This window comes from Myxocyprinus asiaticus, chromosome 15 (genome assembly GCF_019703515.2).
Source record: "Myxocyprinus asiaticus isolate MX2 ecotype Aquarium Trade chromosome 15, UBuf_Myxa_2, whole genome shotgun sequence".
Taxonomy (NCBI): Eukaryota; Metazoa; Chordata; class Actinopteri; order Cypriniformes; family Catostomidae; genus Myxocyprinus; species Myxocyprinus asiaticus.
Window position 1 is genome coordinate 24,528,005 of NC_059358.1, and position 20,627 is coordinate 24,548,631.

Below are 20,627 nucleotides of genomic sequence, written 5' to 3' on the forward strand. Positions count from 1 at the left end.
ACACATCCAACTTCTTCTGCCATTTCAGTCCTCAAAAAAAATAAATAAAAAAAAATAATAATAATAATTGCACTGTATATAACAGATTTGAATTTGCACTGTACATAACAGATTGTATTAGATTTGCACTACCCATGTGTGTGTGTGTATGTATGTATGTATGTGTGTGTCTGTACGTATGTGTATAATTATTTTTATTTTTTATTATTATCTATGTCTTGCTGCTGTTTTTGTATTGTTTTTGTATTGTTGTACACTGGGAGCTCATGTCACCAAGACAGATTCCTTGTATGTGTAAGCATACTTGGCAATAAAGCTGATTCTGATTCTGAAAAAATAAAATAAAATACAAAAATGCTAATTTGTCATTTTTATTTTGTTGCAATACTACTATAAGGTCCAAAATTACCATTAAAAAAAATCTATTTATATAATAACTAATTCAGAATTTTAGTGCTCAGTGCAGTTTAATTGTAATTATTGTGTTATATCGGTACATTAGATGCTTCACAAAAACATTTGCATAAAGATGGTTGTTTTATACATTTTCTTTTAGTGTGTCAATATCAAATATCAATGTTAGATTTCCAAACATTCCTTTTGCAAATAGAATAGAACAAAAGTTGAACAAGGAGTCCTACAACAGATGGTATGGCCCCCACAGAGCCCGGTTCTCAACATCGAGTTAGTCTAAGATCACAAGAAGATACAGAAGTATTGAGACAGTCATCTATAAACATTCTTATTCTTCTTTTTGTATATATACCTGGCTAATTTACTTAAAGTATTAGTTCAACCAAAAATATAAAAAGAATATCTTAGCTTTGTCGGTCCTCGCAATGCATGTGAATGGGTACCAGAACTTTGAAACTCCTAAAAGCACATAAATGCAGCATTAAAGTAATCCATAAGACTCCAGTGGTTAAATCCATGTCTGGGATGGCATGAGCATGAGTAAATGATGAGAGAATTTTTATTTTTGGAGTTAACTATTCCTTTAAAAAACAGCACTGAAGTCAGATAGGACGTTATGGATATGCCCTACTTCAATGCATTCAGAAAATAAGTCTTATTGCTGTGTTGAAAAAAAATTATGCAAAAACAAATGAACCAAGTGCACACTTTCACAGGTTTCCTTTATTATGATCCACATAACACAAATCCCTTAAGGGCCAAGATGCAAGGTTTCTGGATTACATCACACTCCAGAAGACTTAATTCAAGTGGGTAGTCCAAATCACCCATGGCTCTTTGACCAATTTAATTGCTTGTTCAAAGGCATATAGGACAAATCCAATCAATCTACCTGCTGAGGACCAAAATAACCCACTGACAAGGAATCTGGAACCAAGAATGCATACTGGCATAGAGGAAAGACAATGGTAGGAGGTAAAATGGGGAGAATCACACTATTTTCTTACAGCATACATTCAGATTGATTTTCCCCCTGACACATACATGGATCTGCACTGTCAATAAGAAAACATATTGAATATTGTTAATGGCCTTCTGACCCTCTCTCTTTTAATCTATGTCTTCTTTTGTCCATTCGCAACTGAGACATGCTCAATGATCTGACTGCGACTTTGAAGAAATTATATCAGAAGAAAAGCACATAGTATTTATCTCATCATACTGTTCTCTAGACTGAAATCATTCCATCAGGACATTGTCCATTTTCAATACAAGCAAGATGATCTAACGCTTAGATGAACAGGCTCTTACATCAGATCCGAGAGAGAGAGAGAGAGAGAGGGAGAGAGAGCAAAAGAGTATAGAAGGGATTAGTTGTGCCACCTGCTGCACATTAGGAGAAATACATCCTCCATCAATATTTCAGCAACCCAGGCTCATATGTGAATTATGGACGGGCCAATGGGGCCAGTGCCAAGGGGCCCTTGACTACCAGGTGCTGTATTAGATGTCTGGCTGCAAGTTTCCAGTGAAATGTCCATCCGGGGGCGCTAAAAGCAAGTAGAGTAAAGCATACCTTCCTAACCTAACACTTTTGCCTGAACCTAACCAATAGTGTTTTTAAATATAAACTAGTCATTTAAAAAAGACATCCTTACCAAATCAACACCTAAACTTAACCATTAGTGTTTTAAAATATATATGAGAAGTTAAAAAGACATCCTTACCTTATCAATGCCTAAATCTAACCATTAGTTTTTAAAATGCAGAAGCAAAATGGAAAAGCTCATTTTCTGAAGCAACCACCTCATTACAAGCTGCTTCTATGACTGTCATATCACATGTTAGTTTGAGTTCATGGCTGGACTTGAACTGCAGCCCACCGACTCTAAGTCTAACACCCTATCAGGTGAGCTACCGCACAAACAATCCATGTTGGAATAGTCTGTTTAGGTCAGTCTGTAATAAAAGCATTAAAACTTAATTGTATTAAAATTTATAAATTGTTTTTCAAAAGATGTGTCTGAGTAAAAGTGTGTGGATATCATAAAATAGCAGGTTCTGAGTAATAGAGAGAAAAATAAGTATTTATAAAGTCATAATCAGCCATTAAAGTCATGATTTGAGTGAGTGAATAAAACACACAGTAGCGCCTCTAGTGTTCATTTCTCCTGGAAACTGCAGGGAATTGTACCTGGAGACATGTATAACAAGTTTTGCAAAAATGTATATAGAGTCACGTTTTCACTGAGACCAGGTTGCAAATATGTGGGTCCAGTGGCTTATTTAAGGCCCCCTCAACAGGTCCCTGTGGCTATGAGGGTCCACAGCCCTGTTATAGGACCCTTTTGCCTTTCTGTTTAATTTTTTGAGCAACTCTTTAACCTTATAACGCCATGCGTATCATATTTGATACATGACTTTCTACAGCCTCTACATCATCATCACAATGTGTATGAGATGTTTACTGTCTCCCGGTGAACATTTTCATGCTGTACTGGAAGTAGAAGACCTTGTTATATAATTTTCAAAAATAACTACCATCATGTTTTGATGCACTCATCTTTTTTATGTGAAATCTTTGCTGATTTTGATAAAGTAAAATTAGCAATAATGTTTATTTTGTTTCTGATATTTCAAAATTAGTATTTATTGATTTCAAGCAACATGTGCTTCAAATTTCATTATTTTGTAGAAAAATAGGTTTAAACAGGTTTAAAAAATATAATTTTCTGACTATAATTTCATATGTTAGGCTTTATATGGTTAAGCTTTATTCTTTACTCTTCTTCTTGAGGAAGCTTAGATCCTTTGATATTAGCAAGAAGCTTCTTCATGTTTTTTATCAGGGAATCTTAGCTAGAGTCCTCTTCTATGCTGTGCTCTGTTGGGGGGCAGCATCACTGCAGATGATAATAACAGGATCAATAAGTTGATTGGCTGGCTTGGTGATTGGCCTTACTCCAAACTCACTTGAGGTCACTGTAGAAAGGAGAACAAGGGCTAAATTAAAAATGGTTTTGGATTTTGAAGATCATCCATTACACAGTGTTTTTAATGGACTTAGAAGCTCATTTAGTGAGCGACTAGTGATGCCTCAGTGTTCTACTGAATGACTTAGAAGGACTTTTGTCCCAGCAGTGGTCAGATTTTTCAATGAACACTTGTAGATATGGTATAGATCTATAGCACCTTCAGCTGATAATCATGTCTCAGTTGGCTTTTTATGGCTTTTTTATTCATTTGCTGTTAACTGTGAATGCAATGTCTATATTGTTTGTTGTTTGTACATGTATGAGTTGAACTGGAGGCAAATGAGTTTCCCCCACTGGGATTAATAAAGCTGTCAAATGTCAACTGCGTGTTTGCCCTACATTACAAAAAACAACTTGGCTAAGGTAGTTGGGAAAAATAAAATATTGATATTTTACTGTGAGTGGTTCAAAAGTACTGATTAAACTAGATATGTAAAGTTTGTCGAGACAGACAGAAAGAAAGAAAGAAAGAAAGAAGAGAGCATCTTAAAGCAGATTGAAGGGCTTGTAAGTTTTAACATCTGAAGTTTGAAATCACTAGCATTCAAAAACTTGTAGCTCAACCACAACTTTTAGCCCTTCAAAGCTCTCACAATGGAGGGTAAAGTCTTTGAAGGAAATAGGGTGTAGACATGATCACTTCTGAATGGAACACGCCCCATCATTAAGATGAGTTAAAAAGATGTAGCAGCATGAGCCAGAACTGTCTGAACTCTTTGCCGAATTTCACCAAACCCTTGCATAGATATTGTAGACCCTACTGTAATTGTTAAATTTGTCAATATTTAAAGTGTTTGATGAAGTTAAAATATTTAATAATTTATTATAGTCCCTTTAAATATGCATTTTGTATGCATAATTTGTAGTATTTACACTGAGTTAACATTATGTACAACAAACGTTAAAATGGTACTGTCTCTTTAAGAACAGTGGCTGTTCAGCGTCCGTGTTTCGGTTGAGCGGTTTCTTTACCACATCCGTGCTGTGTGTTTAAATGAATCTGACTGTAAATAAAAGAACAGGTATTAAAAGAGACTTAAATGAAAATAGATTGCATAGATCTCAGCTTTAAAGGATAGTTGGATGTACGTGATTGATAATCGTGTACGCAAGTAATTCAGAAGTCTTTATTGATTCTGTTGATTCTTGTGCTAAGAATGAATTGTGTCAGTTATATGCTATTTTGTATCGCTATCTGTTTCCAGTAATCTCTGAATGATATTTTGCAAGATATTAGTAATACTGGGCCCCCATATATTAATGTAGTACTGTAACACAGTCAACACAAAACAATAAATTGCTTTGTACTAATTTAAAGGGATAGTTCACCCAAAAATTAAAATTCTCTTATCATTTACTCATCCTTATGCCATCCCAGATGTGAATGACTTTCTTCCTTCTGCAGAACACAAACAAAGATTTTTAGAAGAATATTTCAACTCTGTAGGTCCTCACAATTCAAGTGAATGGTGACCAAAACTTTGAAGCTCCAAAATGTACATAAAGGCATCATAAAGTAATCCATATGACCACAGTGGTTAAAATGTCTTCAGAAGTGATTTGATAGGTGTGGGAGAGAAACAGATCAATATTTAAGTCTTTTTTTACTATAAATTCTCCTCCCTGCCCAGCAGGTGGCGATATGCACGAAGAATGCAAATCGCCAAAAAAAAAAAAAAAAAAAAAAGAAGAAGAAGAATAAAGTAAAAGTGGAGATTAATAGTAAAAAAAGGACTTAAATATTGATCTGTATCATATCGCTTCATAAAATATGGATTTAATCACTGGAGTCTGGATTACTTTTATGTGCTTTTGCTGCTTCAAAACTTTGTCACCATTCACTTGCATTGAATGGACCCACAGAACTGAAATATTCTTCTAAAAATCTTTGTTTGTGTTAAGCAGAAGTAAGAAAGTCCTACACATATGGGATGGCATGAGGGTGAGTAAATGATGAGAGAATTTTCTTTTTTGGGTGAACTATCCCTTTAAAGGAATATTCCGGGTTTAATACAGTTAAAGCTCAATTGACAGCATTTGTGGCATGATGCTGATTACCACAAAAATTAATTTGGACTCATCCTTCCTTAAAAAAATAAAATAAAATCACTCTAAAATCATGTTAACACGCATATTGTTTACATCTTGTGGCTATACTTTTGAAAAAATGAGTATTTTAACATTAAAAAATTGGCCCATTCACTTCCATTGTAAGTGCCTCACTGTAACTGTAACTGTTTTTTTTTTTTTTTTTTTTTTTTTTTTAAAGAAAGGGCAAGTCAAAATACATTTTTGTGGTAATCAACATTATGCCACAAATGCTGTTGATTGAGCTTAACTTGTATTGAACCTGGAATATTCCTTTAAGATACAAACAAATTAACAGTACAATTGTTTAAAATGTATTAATTTCAGGGGTAACACTTTACAATAAGTTTCCATTCTTTAACATTAGTTGATGCACTTGGTATCATGAACAAACAATCTACAATATATTTGTACAGCATTTATTAATCTTTGTTAATGTTAGTTAATAAAAATAAAATTGTTGATTAGTGCATTAACTAATGTTAACAAAAACAACTTTTGATTTTAAAAATGTATTACTATATGTTGAAATTAACCTTAACTAAGATTAATAAATGCTGTAAACGTATTGTTCATTGTTAATGTTAACTAATGTTGTTAACTAATATTAACAAATTAAACCTTATTATGAAGTGTTAATGAGGCAGGCATAAACATAAAAAAAATTACAGTTTTATGTTACAGTTTTTTTTTAATACATTTAATTTCTCAAAGTAATATATATTCTGGATTTCTACATTTTATTGTCTTTACTTGGGGCCTCTAGTAGTTTGGCTATAGAGCTGTACTGTACGGACAAGGAAGTGAGTCACGATAATCGTTGACGGTAAAATGACGTGTTTGTGCTTCGACTGAGCCCAACCACTGATCAGTGAGCCCAGCACGAATGAAGAAACGTGGAAAACAGTTCGAGCCTACTATAACAAGGAAGCAACGTGCTTACTCAGGTTACCAACCTATTTGGACATAACAGTTTTGAGGAAGTAGCCTTAAAGAGGTAACGAAAACATATCCAGTAATTCTGAATTCAGCACATTTGAGACTACTTTGATTTCGGTAAAGATTACCTTCAGAACTTTTGTCGTACTTTAATATAGCCTAGTATAATATATTCGAATATATATATATATATATATATATATATATATATATATATATATATATATATATATATATAAATTCTGGATTGTTTACAGGAAGTTGACGAAATTAAGAACAAAACTGAAAATTATAGCATCTTCCTTTTAATGTATGAAAAAGGTTGAACTCAGATTATCTTGATGAAGGTATTTTAATTCAAACACAATTGGCTCTTTAGGGCTAATTAACTGTACTTGTAATTAGTTATTTCAATATTAAAGTTTGTAGATCATCTTGCCAACGCGTTCGTTAATAAAGCTGGAGAAGAAAACAACCTGAAAGAGACAGAAAAAAAAAACTTTTGAAGACATTAATTTAATAGAGTGTTTATATGTTAAATTGGCCTGAAACTGTTAGTCTGAGAAAAAGAAAAAAGAAACACACACACACACATACACACACACACACACACACACAAATACACACACACACACAAGCAGCCTGAATATTGTCTGATTGACAACAACTTCAAATGACAACTTCATTGGACAATTGATAATATACGATGATGATGATGAATTTATATGTTCTGGTTCTTTGTCTTTTGAGAGCACTTTGATTAAAATGACAAGTATGAGCCACTGAGTTTGTAACATGTCTTATTCACTAATGTAAACATACAGTATGTTAAATTAGGTAATCTTATTTCATATGCAGTGTATATATATATATATATATATATATATATATATATATATATATATATATATATATATATATATATCTTTTCTCTTTGTAATGTCATTCTTTTTTCCACTTCAGTTTAACACACGTGAATCAGCTGTTGCATCAGAATTTTTATATGAAGGCTATTTTATAGGTTACACAAAATTGTTCCAGCCTCCCCTCCTCTTCAAAAGAAAGTTTTTCCCGTACCTGAATGTGATGTTTGTGCGGTCTGGGTGTTCTCCGGTAAATGAGGCCACAACCTAGACAATGCCTAGGCAAAAGCATAGCACCTTTTGACCTGCTCACAACATGAGCAGCTGCTTTGAAAACCAACTGAAACCATGCACATGCATCAGGACATTCTACTTTACTTTACAGTTTGCAGATTCTGTCACCAGAAGCCCAACAGTCAATTTGAGCACTTTGTGGTTTGTCAAAGAGAGTTACTCTTGAATGACTTATTATTGTGTCAATCAAAACAGCATTCTGACTAAGGCATAACGTCATGGTTACTGGTGTAACCTCCGTTCCCTGATGAAGGGAACGAGACGATGGTGTCGATGTAGTGACACTAGGGGTCACTCTTGGAAGCCCGAGACACCTCTGGTCTTTGATAAAAGGCCAATGAAAATTGACGAGTGGTATTTGCATGCCACTCCCCCGAACATACGGGTATAAAAGGAGCTGGTATGCAACCACTCATTCAGGTTTTACACTGAGGAGCCGATATAAGGTCCGGCCATTTCAGCGGGTAGTTCAGCGTTGTGGCAGGAGGGACCAACGTCTCGTTCCCTCCATCAGGGAACGGAGGTTACACCAGTAACCATGACGTTCCCTATCTGTCACTCACTCGACGTTGGTGTCGATGTAGTGACACTAGGGGTCTCTATACAAAACGCCACAAGGCTGAATGGTGTTACGTGAACTGGCGGTGTGCGGTGGGCAGACTTGCTGTGTGCCTCATAGCCAGCACACCAGGTCGACATGTAACCTCCCCCAACACAGTTATGAGTGTCGAACGGCCCTTTTTGGGGACAAGTCGACTACCCAAAGATAGAGACAAGCTTAACCCAGTCGTGGCCTCTTTCCCCCTTCTCTTTTTCCACTCCCTAAAAAAGAAGGGGGGTTATCCGACTGGGCCACCAGGTCTAGTCGGGGGGTGTCCCTCCCAAGGGGAGGACACCGCGGAGACCACACCTCGCCCCAAGAGAGGGGGGGATATTTAAGTGGAAGAATACATCACATGGTCTTTCCAACCACGTGGAGAGCCTTCAAGGTAGATCCTGCCCAATGGGGGGAGGAGTTACTACAACATGGAGACTGGGGCAGAGGGGCTCTGCCCAAGGAAGATGCAGTTTGCCAGCAGGGAAATGAATTAGCGGAAGATATAGATCGTATGGGGTTAGCCTTACAGGGAACCGCCACATGCGGAGCACCTACCCCAGAACAGGGCTCTTAGTTAGCGCGTGTACTGGGCCGGCAGCGAGTCTCTCCGAAAACTCGACTGCCACAGGGCTCAGAGGAAGTCAACCAGGGAACAACTTTTGTGAACACTACTGGGAATTAACAGCGCACGTCCTCAGCTCAAAAGGAGGTGGAAGGCGCTATGTGCAAGCGATACACCCGACCGGCTATCCCGGGCTTATCCGCTTGTGTTGCGTGCCACTACCTGGGACGAAACTGGTTCCACCCAGAGGTTGTAGAACCTTGCAAAGGTGTTGGGTGTTGCCCAGCCCGCTGCTCTGCAAATGTCTGTTAGAGAGGCACCTCTGGCCAGGGCCCAAGAAGCCGCTACACCACGGGCAGAATGGGCTCGTAGCCCTACCGGGGGCGGCATGTTTTGGGCGAGTTATGCCAAAGTTATGGCGTCAATGAGCCAGTGGGCGATCCTCTGCTTGGAGACAGCGCTTCCTTTCCGCTGTGCACCAAAGCAGACAAAGAGCTGCTCAGAGATTCTAAAGCTCTGCGTGCGATCCAAATAGATGCGTAAAGCGCGCACTGGACACAGCAACGACAGGGCTGGGTCTGCCTCCTCCTGGGGCAGCGCTTGCAGGTTCACCACCTGGTCCCTAAAAGGAGTGGTGGGAACCTTGGGCACATAGCCCGGTCGGGGTCTCGGGGTCTCGTGAGAATAGCCCGGACCGAACTCCAGGCATGTTTCGCTGACAGAGAACGCTTGCAGGTCACCTACCCTCTTGATGGAAGTGAGCGCAGTCAGGAGGGCAGTCTTCAAGGAGAGTGCCTTAAGCTCGGCTGACTGCAAAGCTCAAAGGGGGCTCTCTGTAGACCCTGAAGAACTACAGAGGTCCGATGAGGGAACGAGGTGCGGCCTGGAGGGATTCAGCCTCCTGGCACCTCTTAGTATCCTGATGATCAGATCATGCTTCCCTAAGGACTTACCGTCGACTGCGTCATGGTGTGCTGCTATGGCAGCAATGTACACCTTCAAGGTGGAAGGGGACAGCCTCCCTTCCAACCTCTCTTGCAGGAAGGAAAGCACTGATCTGACTACGCATCTCTGGGGGTCTTCCCGATGGGAAGAACACCACTTAGCGAACAGACGCCACTTAAAGGCATACAGGCACCTCGTAGAGGGGGCCCTAGCCTGAGTGAACATGTGTTCGATGTTATCGACTTTGTACTGATTCGCCTGACCCTCGAATGCGAACTGCAGGAAGGGTCTGTGTCGAGGAAGGATCGAGACGTGAAAGTACGCATTCTTCAGGTCTACCGCCGCGAACCAATCTTGATGCCGGACGCTCGCTAGAATGCGTCTTTGCGTCAGCATCTTGAACGGGAGTCTGTGTAAAGCCCGGTTCAGTACTCGCAGGTCTAAGATTGGCCGCAACCCACCGCCTTTTTTCAGTACAATGAAGTAGGGGCTGTAAAACCCTTTCTTCATCTCGGCTGGAGGGACAGGTTCTATTGCGTCCTTCCGTAGGAGGGTAGCGATCTCCACGCAAGGTAGCAGCGTTTTCGTCTTTCACCAAGGTGACGTGGACACTGCTGAACCTGGGCGGATGCCCGGCGAAGTGAATCGCGCAGCCAAGTCGGACGGTCCGGACCAGCCCTCGTGACGGATTGGAAGGCGCAAGCCATGCATCCAAGTTCCACGCAAGGGGGACCAAAGGGACATCATCACTGGATGTACCGGCAGGTGGGGCCTCGCGGCAGGGCGGAGCTCGAGGTGCCACACCACGTCGTGGCCGTGCTGAGTCCGAGGACATCGAAGCACTTACCTAGCTCCTTGTGACCACCCCCGGAACAGCCTGGGACGGAGGAGGAAGAGGCCTGTCCTCGTGACCCGTGGAGACTGTCACATCAGGGGTGGATTTGTGCCACAGCTGGGCGCTCAGGGCGGGAGACCGCCGCTGGAGCGTCAACCTGCCAAATGGAGTGGTGGACGGTGGTCGTGATGCCAGCCGTAAACACCGGATACGTGACCCAGGGAACAAGGAAACCGCTCTTGCTGAGCTCTTGAGTACTGCAGCCACTTGGGCATGCAGGGCAATTAAATGCAAAAGGTAACAAAAAGATGAAGATCTGCTTACCAGCTCCAGAGCAGTGGGTTTCGTTGTCCCTGGGTCGCCCGTCTCAAGGGCGCTTTGAAGCCTTTCACGGGTTTTGGGCGGCCGCGAGACGGGTGGCGTCTGCTTCTTGCAGGGGGATGCCCTTGGCGATGAGTAGATGGGGTGCGGGATCTTGAGCCGCGCCGGGGCAGGATATGCCAGCTAGCATCCATCTACTGCTCTACCATCGAGAACTGCTGGGCAAAGTCCTCGATGGTGTCGCCGAATAGGCCCGCCTGGGAAATGGGGGCAGCAAGGAATCGTGTCTTATCGGCCTCACCCATCTCGACCAGGTTGAGCCAAAGGTGGCGCTCCTGGACCACTAGTGTGGCCATCGTCCGCCCGAGAGACCGCGCCGTGACCTCCGTCGCTCGGAGAGCGAGGTCGGTCGCCGAGCGCAGTTCCTGCATCAATCCTGTGGCGGAACTACCCTCGTGCAGTTCCTTTAGCGCCTTGGCGGACTTACAGGAGAGCCGTGGTGTGCAGGGCAGAGGCGGCTTGTCCAGCGGCACCGTAGGCCTTGGCCGTCAGAGACGACGTAAACCTACAGGCCTTGGACGAGGGCTTTGGGCACCCGCGCCAGGTGGCGGCGCTCTGCGGGCATAGGTGCACCGCGAGCGCCTTTATCCACCGGGGGATTGCCGAATAACCCTTGGCCACCCCACCATCGAGGGTAGTGAGAGCGGGGAAGCTGAAAAGATCGGGACCGGGCAGTAAAAAGTGCCTCCCGCGACCTTGTCAGCTCTTCATGCACTTCCGGGAAGAAAGGAACGGGGGCGTGGCTTTGAGTGGCACCGCGAGCCCAGGAACCAATCACCGAGCCGCGAGGGTTCAGGGAAGAGCGGTGAATCCACTCTAACCGACGCTCGCGGCTGCTCGGGAAAGCATGTCGTCATCTCCGCGTCAGCCTGTGACTGGGCGATCGACCCTGAAGGGAGGAGCCCAGCTGAGGCTTCCGACTGGACGAGCCCGCTCTCCGATGCTGTGCTCGAGAGCTCATCACTTTCGCGGGCTCCGAATAAGAGGTCGAACTCGCCATGAGACGAGCCGGCGGACTCACCCGGAAGCCCGATCGGGGCAGACGAGCGTGCTGGGGAATGGGAGGTCCGCGGGGGGATACCTGGCGGAGGCGGTCCCATTGGGGTCCCCAAATCGCCCCCAGTGCTAGCCGCGCTGGCCTCAAACCCGTGGGTAAAAGGACCGAGGCGGGAGTCTCTGGGGTGGCTCGCTTTCTTACGAAGGCGAGCCGCGACCGCAACGTTGCCATGGACATATTCTCGTAATGAGAACATGACCATCCACGAACACTGTCTCCGCGTGAGCGGTGCCCAGACACGAAAGACAGTGATCATGACCGTTAGAAGGCGAGAGATAACGAGCACAACCAGGAATAACACACAATCGGAAAAGCATCTTTAAAAAGATGCGTCTTTAAAAAGACGTTCCGTGTGTGCCGCTCTTTTAGAGAAATATATACTCTTTTAGAGGGGAAAAATGCTCTTTCAGAAAATATACTCTCTAGTTTTTCTGCCGAAGCGCCCAGGGCTGTTCTCTGCAGTGCACCAGTGCAGAGGGGGGGAGAAGCCTCTGAAATGCGCCATCAGATCCAGCAGAGGTGAATGAACAGTAGTATTCAGCTCAATGAGCATGACCGTTCGGCTCCGAAGAGAAAATCTGAATGAGTGGTTGCATACCAGCTCCTTTTATACCCGTATGTTCGGGGGAGTGGCATGTAAATACCACTCGCCAATTTTCATTGGCCTTTTATCAAAGACCAGAGGTGTCTCGGGCTCCCAAGAGTGACCCCTAGTGTCACTACATCGACACCAACGTCGAGTGAGTGACAGATAGGGAAATGGTCTCTCGGCGTGTTGCTCAATGGTTGCAACTTGCATACTGTAATATTGCAACCTCAGGCTGCATCTAGTAGAACCAGCACTTTTATGATGACTGTTATTTCTTTGCTTAATCAAATGAATGTCTTCATAAATATTAGATGTTATCGTAATTTTTCTTTGAGTTACAGTAACAAAGGTCTAAGACCTACCATGACTAGCCCTTTCTTGCATCTTTCTTAAGTTATGCCAAGTTTAATTGGAACAGTTGACATTTGAACTATTAAAGTTATATAAAAGGAATATTCCGGCTTCAATACAAGTTAAGATCAATGAACAGCTTTTGAGGCATTATGTTGATTTCTGCAAAAAAATATTTCGACTCTTTATTTAAAAAAGCAAAAAAGGCACTTACAGTGGGAGCAAATGATGCCAGTCCATAAATGCTGAAGTACACAATGTTTTAAAGTAAAAAACGCTAACTAACCTTATCTGTGTAAAGTTGTATCCAATATTACAACTTTGTTGTCATGACAACGAAACCGTGTAACCCCGATATCGGATATAACTTTACACAAATAAGGTTAGTTAGTGATTTTATCAAACTAAAATCATGTTAACATATATAGTGTTTACATCTTGTGACTTGATTTTGAATGTGTTCGACTTGTATTTTACAAGATTTCTGCAGAACACAAACAAAGATTTTAGAAGAATAGTGCAGTAGGACCATACAATGCAGGTAAATGGTGGCCAGAATTTTGAAGCTACAAAAAGCATATAAAAGGCAGCATAAAAGTAATAAATACAAAGGCCGGTGGTTAAATCCATGTCTTCAGAAGTGCTGTGATTGGTGTGGGTGAGAAACAGATAAGTATTTAAGCCCTTTTTTTTTCTAAAGTCCTGCTTGCCCAATAGGTGGTGATATGCATGAAGAATGTGAAGCACCAAAAACAAAAGGAGAAGAGTGTGAAAGTGGAGATTTATAGTAAAAAGAACTTAAATATTGATCTGTTTCTCACCCACTCCTATCATATCACTTCTGAAGACATGCATTTAACCACTGGATTCACATGGATTGCTTTTATGCTGCCTTAATGCGCTTTTGGAGCTTCAAAGTTCAGGTCACCATTCACTTGCACTGAATGGACCTAAAGAGCTGAGAGATTCTTCTAAAATTCTTTGTATTCAGCAGAAGAAAGAAAGTCATACACATCTGGTATGGCATGAGGGTGAGTAAATGATGAGAGGATTTTCATTTTTGGGTTGACTATCCCTTTAAGTTTACCTATTAAAACATAACTTCTACATGGTTGTAGTTACTGAATGTGTAGTGAAACAACTGTGTCATACAATACAATATTTTCTCAAAAGAACCACTGAACATCATTTACAGATTGTTGCATATCATTTTGTTGCTTTCGGAATGATACTGTTGTTTTGGCTAAAATCGTGAACATATCAGTGATAAAAAGAAAATCAGCGATAAAAAGAGTAATTCATAATTGTCATGACTTCATACTGATTTAAATCTGTGAAAGAGAGAATGTTTAGATTAACACAGGGACTGATTGTTCATCATACACAAGAACACTTATAATTGTTTTAAATATAAATAAACAGCTCACTCATTGGTGTAATGTAACATGCTACATTTGATTCACTAATTGGTTTTGAAATAAAATGCCAGAGTACACTGGCTATTTTTTACATAGGCCTTTTTTTATCAATGACACTTTAATACACTGTCTTACCATTTTCGCTTGAATTTGTAAAGATCAAAGTTATCTTGTTCATGATGATACTGTAGCACTATGATCACATTAATTTGCATTGTTTTAACCTACTGGAAGCCATTGAGTGTATAACCTAAATTGCTACAATATACTTTATTAAGCCTAGTGGTATGCTGTTGAAAAAGGAGCAAAGGATTTTTTATTTTTATTTTTTTTTTTTTTTTGCTTATTTGTAAAGAATTTGCCTTTAATGCAAATTATAGCTGTTACATGATATCAACACAAGTCTTCTTCACATATGGTGGGGCAGAATAATAGCTGACACACAGTTGCAACAGGTGTCAGGACAAATAACAAGCACAATGTTCAGGGAATTTCCTCTATCAGAGAGAGGGTGATAGCACTATGCCAACAAAGGTGACCTACAGCTGTGTAGGTGTTTCAGGTTTGTGGTGGAGCATGGGAATTTATTGCCATTGCGTCTGACAGGGGACTGGAAACTAATTTGCTTATCTGCTGTAAGTGAACCTAAATTTAGATCCATAGAAATGGCTTCTTCCAGTCCTTTACCTGAAATTTGTTTTAGAAAGAAAAATATATATGTGACAGATCTCTTACACTCTTGTTGGAGGAAGCAGGAAACAATCCAACGTGTGTCCTTTTAATAACATCACCCTTATAGTGTACAACAAGCTTTGCTTTTTTGCATCACATAAATTAAATACACACACTGCTTTTCAGCAGTCACGTTAAACACAATGACACACACACACAGCTCCGTGCGACTCTCTCCTGACTAACTGAGATAATCCAGGTGTCTATCCTTACCGCTCGGCCATGCCCTGCTCGCCACAATATACTAAAATATAAACTGAAATACATACTGAAAGTAACATATATTGAATATAATGTTCAAAACCTATAACTTTTCAACTTCACAAAAGGAGGATGATCAGATATGATCACAGATCTCCTCAACACCTGATTGTATTTTCATAACTTTGTGGTTTGTGAGTATAATGAATTTCTGTTGTGTTTTAATCAGCAGTGTTAAGGATGAAGAGAGAAGTGAGTGCTGGAGTGAACTTTCTAAAACGCTTGGCAGTGGAGCGTGGAGGTGTAGAAGAAATCAAAGCCAAACTGTTTGCTGCTAAACTACAAGAACTATTGCTTGAGAAGTTCACAGACCACTGGTACCCAGACAACCCCAGCAAGGGGCAGGCTTACAGGTAATTAAATAAAAAGAAAGAGATGAAATGAGAATAGATTGCTTTTAAAAAGCCTCGCTTCTAAAAAAAGACTTTGTACATGATGTGTCTTGGTGTATAGTAAGTAAATAAAACTTAATAAAAAGCATTTGCAAAGTGATTTAATAAAGACATGCAGTGCTCCCAAAAAGTATTTGGAAACTTTATCCAGACTTAAAAATGTATGCATGACATAACTAAAAACCATTTGTTTGTGTGGCATCTACAAACAAATGATACCTTTTCTTAGAAGTTCACACAGGTGTCCTATAGCATAAAAACCACAGGTGTGATAAATCACATGACCTTTGGACATGTTCCATTAAAGGAATAGTTCACCAAAAAATGAAAATTCACTCATTTACTCACTCTCATGCCATTCCAGATGTGTATGACTTTCTTTCTTCTGCAGAACACAAAGATTTTTATGCATATAAAGGCAGCATAAAAGTAATCCATAAGACTCCAGTGGTTAAATCCATGTCTTCTGAAGTGATATAAGTGTGGGTGAGAAACAGATCAATATTTAAGTCCTTTTTTACTATCAATTTCCACTTTCACTTCTTTTGTTTTTGTCTATTCGCATTCTTTGTGCATATCGCCACCTGCTGGGCGGGGAGGAGAATTTGTAGGGGAAAAAAGGAGTTAAATATTGATTTGTTTCTCACCCAGAGCTATCATATTTCTTATGAATATATAGATTTAACCACTGGAGTCATATGGATTACTTTTATGCTGCCTTTTTTGTGCTTTTTTGAGCTTCAAAATTCTGGCCACCGTTCACTTGTGTGGACCTACAGAGCTGAAATATTCTTCTAAAAATCTTCGTTTGTGTTCAGCAGAAGAAAGTAAGTCATACACATCTGGGATGGCATGTGGATAAGTAAATGATGAGAGAATTGTCATTTTTGGGTGAACTATCCCTTTAAGTTTGACAACCGGAAAGTCCAAATACATGTTGTCTTTGTTTTGAAAAAAATAAAAATAGAAAATAGAGGAGAATAGCAAGAAAAGTGCAAAACCAAGTAAGGAACGAAGATAATTAAGTCATAGTATTCACAATATGTCTTCACTCTTTGCCTCCCTTCTATTATTCCTTAGATGCATAAGAATAAATCAAGGAGTTCCCTGTGATGAATCAGTGTTACAAGCATGCATGGAGAGTGGCATAAAGCCATCCGAATTGGGCTTTCCTCGTGAGATCACAGTATGGATTGATCCAATGGAGGTGTGTGTACGGTAAGTTCAAAAACATTTCAGTGTTCAGCATGAGGTTTGACAGTGATGCTTGACAAATCGAAGTAAAACTGATCAGTCAACCTCTTGTTCTTTTTGTATATAATTATCACTTAAAGCTTACATTCATGTTTCCCTGCAGCTCAGGAGAGAACTGCAGATATTTTCTAGTGGCTCAGTTTGCGAAAGAAGAGGAGGAGGAAAAGAACATCCACTTGAATCAGGATGATACTTATAGCCTAGTGGATTCTGCGAATTTGGATACGTCTGATTACCACTCAGCGAGCTCCTCTGACTGTGGCTCAGCTGTATCAAGTGATACAGAGGAGATGAATGAGGAAGAAACAAAAAAAGAGGAGAAAGTTGTGGAGAACACAACTCGTACAACAAGATCCAAAGCAAGGGAACCAAGAGGGCCACACAAGCTTTCTCAAGCTCAGGTAAATATCCGTGATGCACTTCTACAAGATTACTTAAGCAGGGTCTGCATTCAAGTTCAATGATCATCGGTGCGGCAGACTGAAATATCTTACTTACTTGTAAGGACAAAAAAAGACATGCAATTATGTGCTCTATAGCTCTTCCTTGCAAAATGTGTTTTAGAACACTTTAGGAACTAAAGACCGTAGTTGTTCTTGGCATGTTGATTTGAATTATTCCTTTTCAGACTGACATTCTAAATATGATCTCTGTCATTAATAGATCCCTGGCCCACAGTACTTTTATCACCCTACACCGATGTGGCCGAAGTGCAAGAAAAAGAGTGGCATGTACTTTATGACCATATGTGCACCGACACCTCCTGTGTTTGCTTATTACATCCTTCCCAAACCCCTTCCTCAGTTCATTGTGCCTCACGCTTCTCTGCAAACATGGGGGACAGTGAAAGGGTGAAGAACTCAAACCCAATTAGCACATACACTCAGCATGTTGCAGTATACATAAACTGTGAGACATATCTGCCACTCTGAAGGGTTTTTAATATCTTTTCATAAAATATGAGATTGTGTCATAGATGAAACACTTCAAAACGTTATCCAGATATTAGCCAATCCTTATGAATTCTTTTCATTTAATCTGTCATTACTTAGGTTTTTTTTAGCTGTTGAATTACTAAAAAACTGCTTTTGCACAAATCACTCTGTTATTACTTAATCACAGACTTAACAGGAATATAACTACTGTACTTTGGATGGAAGGAGGACGAAGACGGGAGTCGGGGTAAACCTAAGTGCAGTGCATTTAATGACAAAACAAACAATATACAAAATTACATAGAAAACACTGAGCACTATTAAAGGCAAAACAAAGATGAATAACATTGGAAAGCAAAACTACAGAACCAGCCAAGAGCGGGAGGAGGGCGGGGGAAATCAAGGGGGCAGCCCAAAGGTGGGAATGGGTCCTCCTCCCCGGCTGCCGGACCCCAGGAAAGGGGTGGGGTCTGGTGTCCAGGGCCTTGGTTCCAGGAAGGGGGCGGGGTCCGGGGGCCTGGGAGGAGGCCTGGGCTATGGAACAGGGCCCAGAAGAGCAGAGTGGCATGTTGGAAACTCAGGGGGGCAGGGCCGCAGGGGGCGGGCAGTATGAGGCTCAGGAAGCAGAGTTGCAGGAGGCTTAGGGGATGGAGTCTCAGGAGGTGGAGCAGTATGCGGCCCAGGATGTGGAGTCGGAGGTAGCGGAGCCACAGGAGGCGGAGCGGACGGAGCCGCTGGTGTCTCAGGACGTGGAGTGGACGGAACTGTAGGAGGAGCTGGCGGAGCCACAGGAGGCAGAGGATCACGAGGCTCCAAGCGCTGGCTCAGGGATGGACAAGGCTCCAAGCGCTGGCTGCGGGACGGACGAGGCAGGCGTGGGCGCTGGCTCGTGGACCGTGGCAGGTGAGGGCACTGGCTCGTGGACCATGGCAGGCGAGGGCGCTGGCTCATGTACAGTGGCAGGCAAGGGCGTGATCTGAGGTGGAGGATGTGGCGGTGGACTCTGGCTGTGTGTTCACTGTGGGAGTGCCAAGGTCCTCAGCCATTCCCACTGTGAAAGATGAACCGCTCATCAACAGCGCAAAATCAATGAACTGGGCCAATGTCCATATGATTTGGCCATGAAGCATAAGGGATTTGACGGGCTTGTTTAGTCTACAGCGAAAAAGGTCCTTAATAGCCACGTCATTAAAGTCAACCTCATAAGCTAACTCACAGAAGTCAACCATGTACTCCTCCAGAGAATGATTCCCCTAGTCCAAATAAAAAAGCCACTCTGCTGGGTTCATGTCTGGATCGAATCTTCTGTCATGCTTTGGATGGAAGGAGGACGAAGATGGGAGTCGGAGTGAACCCAAGTGCAGTGCGTTTAATGACAAAACAAACAATATACAAAACTACAAAGAAAACACAGAGCAAATAACAAAGACAAATAACATTGGGTTCATATAGAGTCTTTGATGAGGTGATTGGGAACAGGTGTGGCTAATTAGAGTGGGTGAACTAGAGCAGTTGATGGCTTGAGTGGTGGAGACCTTAGGGGGCATGACATGAATGCATTTGAGTGGTATTTTATGCAGTAGAAAATATTGACTAATACAGTGGTGGGCCGTGCATTTAAAGTCTATGCCATCAGTGTGATTCATGCCATTAAGAAAACACAGTTTCACAATAAATAAGACACCCTATGCCTTTGGGCACCATACATTATGTCGCAGCTAACTAGTAATACCAATTGACATTTTAAAAACACGTCCACGCACGAAAGCCAAAACTTGAAACGACACTTAATGCTCAAGCAAGCCTAATTCTAACTGCAGCATGACTGTTTTGTGAAATGAACACCTCCTGAACAGACATTCAAAAATCATAATTTTTCATTTGAATCTACCAAGGAGGTCTATAATTCCTGGAAAAATCTATCTAATAATATTTGCAATTTAAATGTTGCTTGCAATAAATTTCGTTTTGTTAGGTTACACGGTTATGCTGCGTTCCATTCAAGTTAGATGTGGGATATTCCTACTTGATATCTCTGACCATAAATGCATTCCATTCCCGATATTTGAAACTGCAATGCTCCCGTTAGCTTAGCAGGGTTTGACTCTCATTAGAGATGTCTCCTAGCAACCCAACTGATAAACAATGCTGCAGCGCTAGCATTTGTGCTTCAGATATACGATTATCAAAAGAGATTATAATGTTTTATACACCTGTTTCTGCAGGCGTTTGTTAAGCAAGCTTTAATATCATGTAATGTGGAAACAAACTCATTTATCGATATTACTTAATAAAGTGAATGTTTATCACTTACTTTGTATATCTCCCTGAGTGTCGACATGTTTGTGTGACATCATGCATCTGCATCTCGGCGAAATCGGAGTTGAGAATTTCTGCAGGAGCCTACAAGTTTTAATTCTGACTTCAAGATGCATTCCATTGCACTTTTCCAAGTAGGAAGCTGTAAAATCTGACTTTCCGAGTTGAATGGAACGCAGCACTACTTTTCAAAACTTGATCTGACACTGAATGCTCAAGCAGCTTAATTTACACTTAGAAAACTGATGTTGCTATAACAATGCAAAAAACACATCAATTTACTTGAAGTGAAAACCAGCCCTCATTTCCTGTTTAATAAATTAAGCAATCACAGGGTCATGCAGAACATCTCGTGTTTTTAAATC

General features: G+C 41.2%; 1 protein-coding gene across 1 annotated transcript; it reads left to right on the forward strand.

The window, feature by feature from the left end:
• Positions 1–6,408: 6,408 nt before the first annotated feature.
• LOC127452450 (protein BTG3-like) lies at positions 6,409–17,990 on the forward strand. Its single transcript, XM_051717897.1, has 5 exons — positions 6,409–6,534; positions 15,532–15,715; positions 16,835–16,972; positions 17,112–17,409; positions 17,672–17,990. Exons 2-5 carry the CDS (start codon positions 15,543–15,545, stop codon positions 17,861–17,863), a joined length of 801 nt encoding a protein of 266 aa, XP_051573857.1. The 5' UTR covers positions 6,409–6,534; positions 15,532–15,542; the 3' UTR covers positions 17,864–17,990.
• The last annotated feature ends 2,637 nt before the right edge of the window (positions 17,991–20,627 follow it).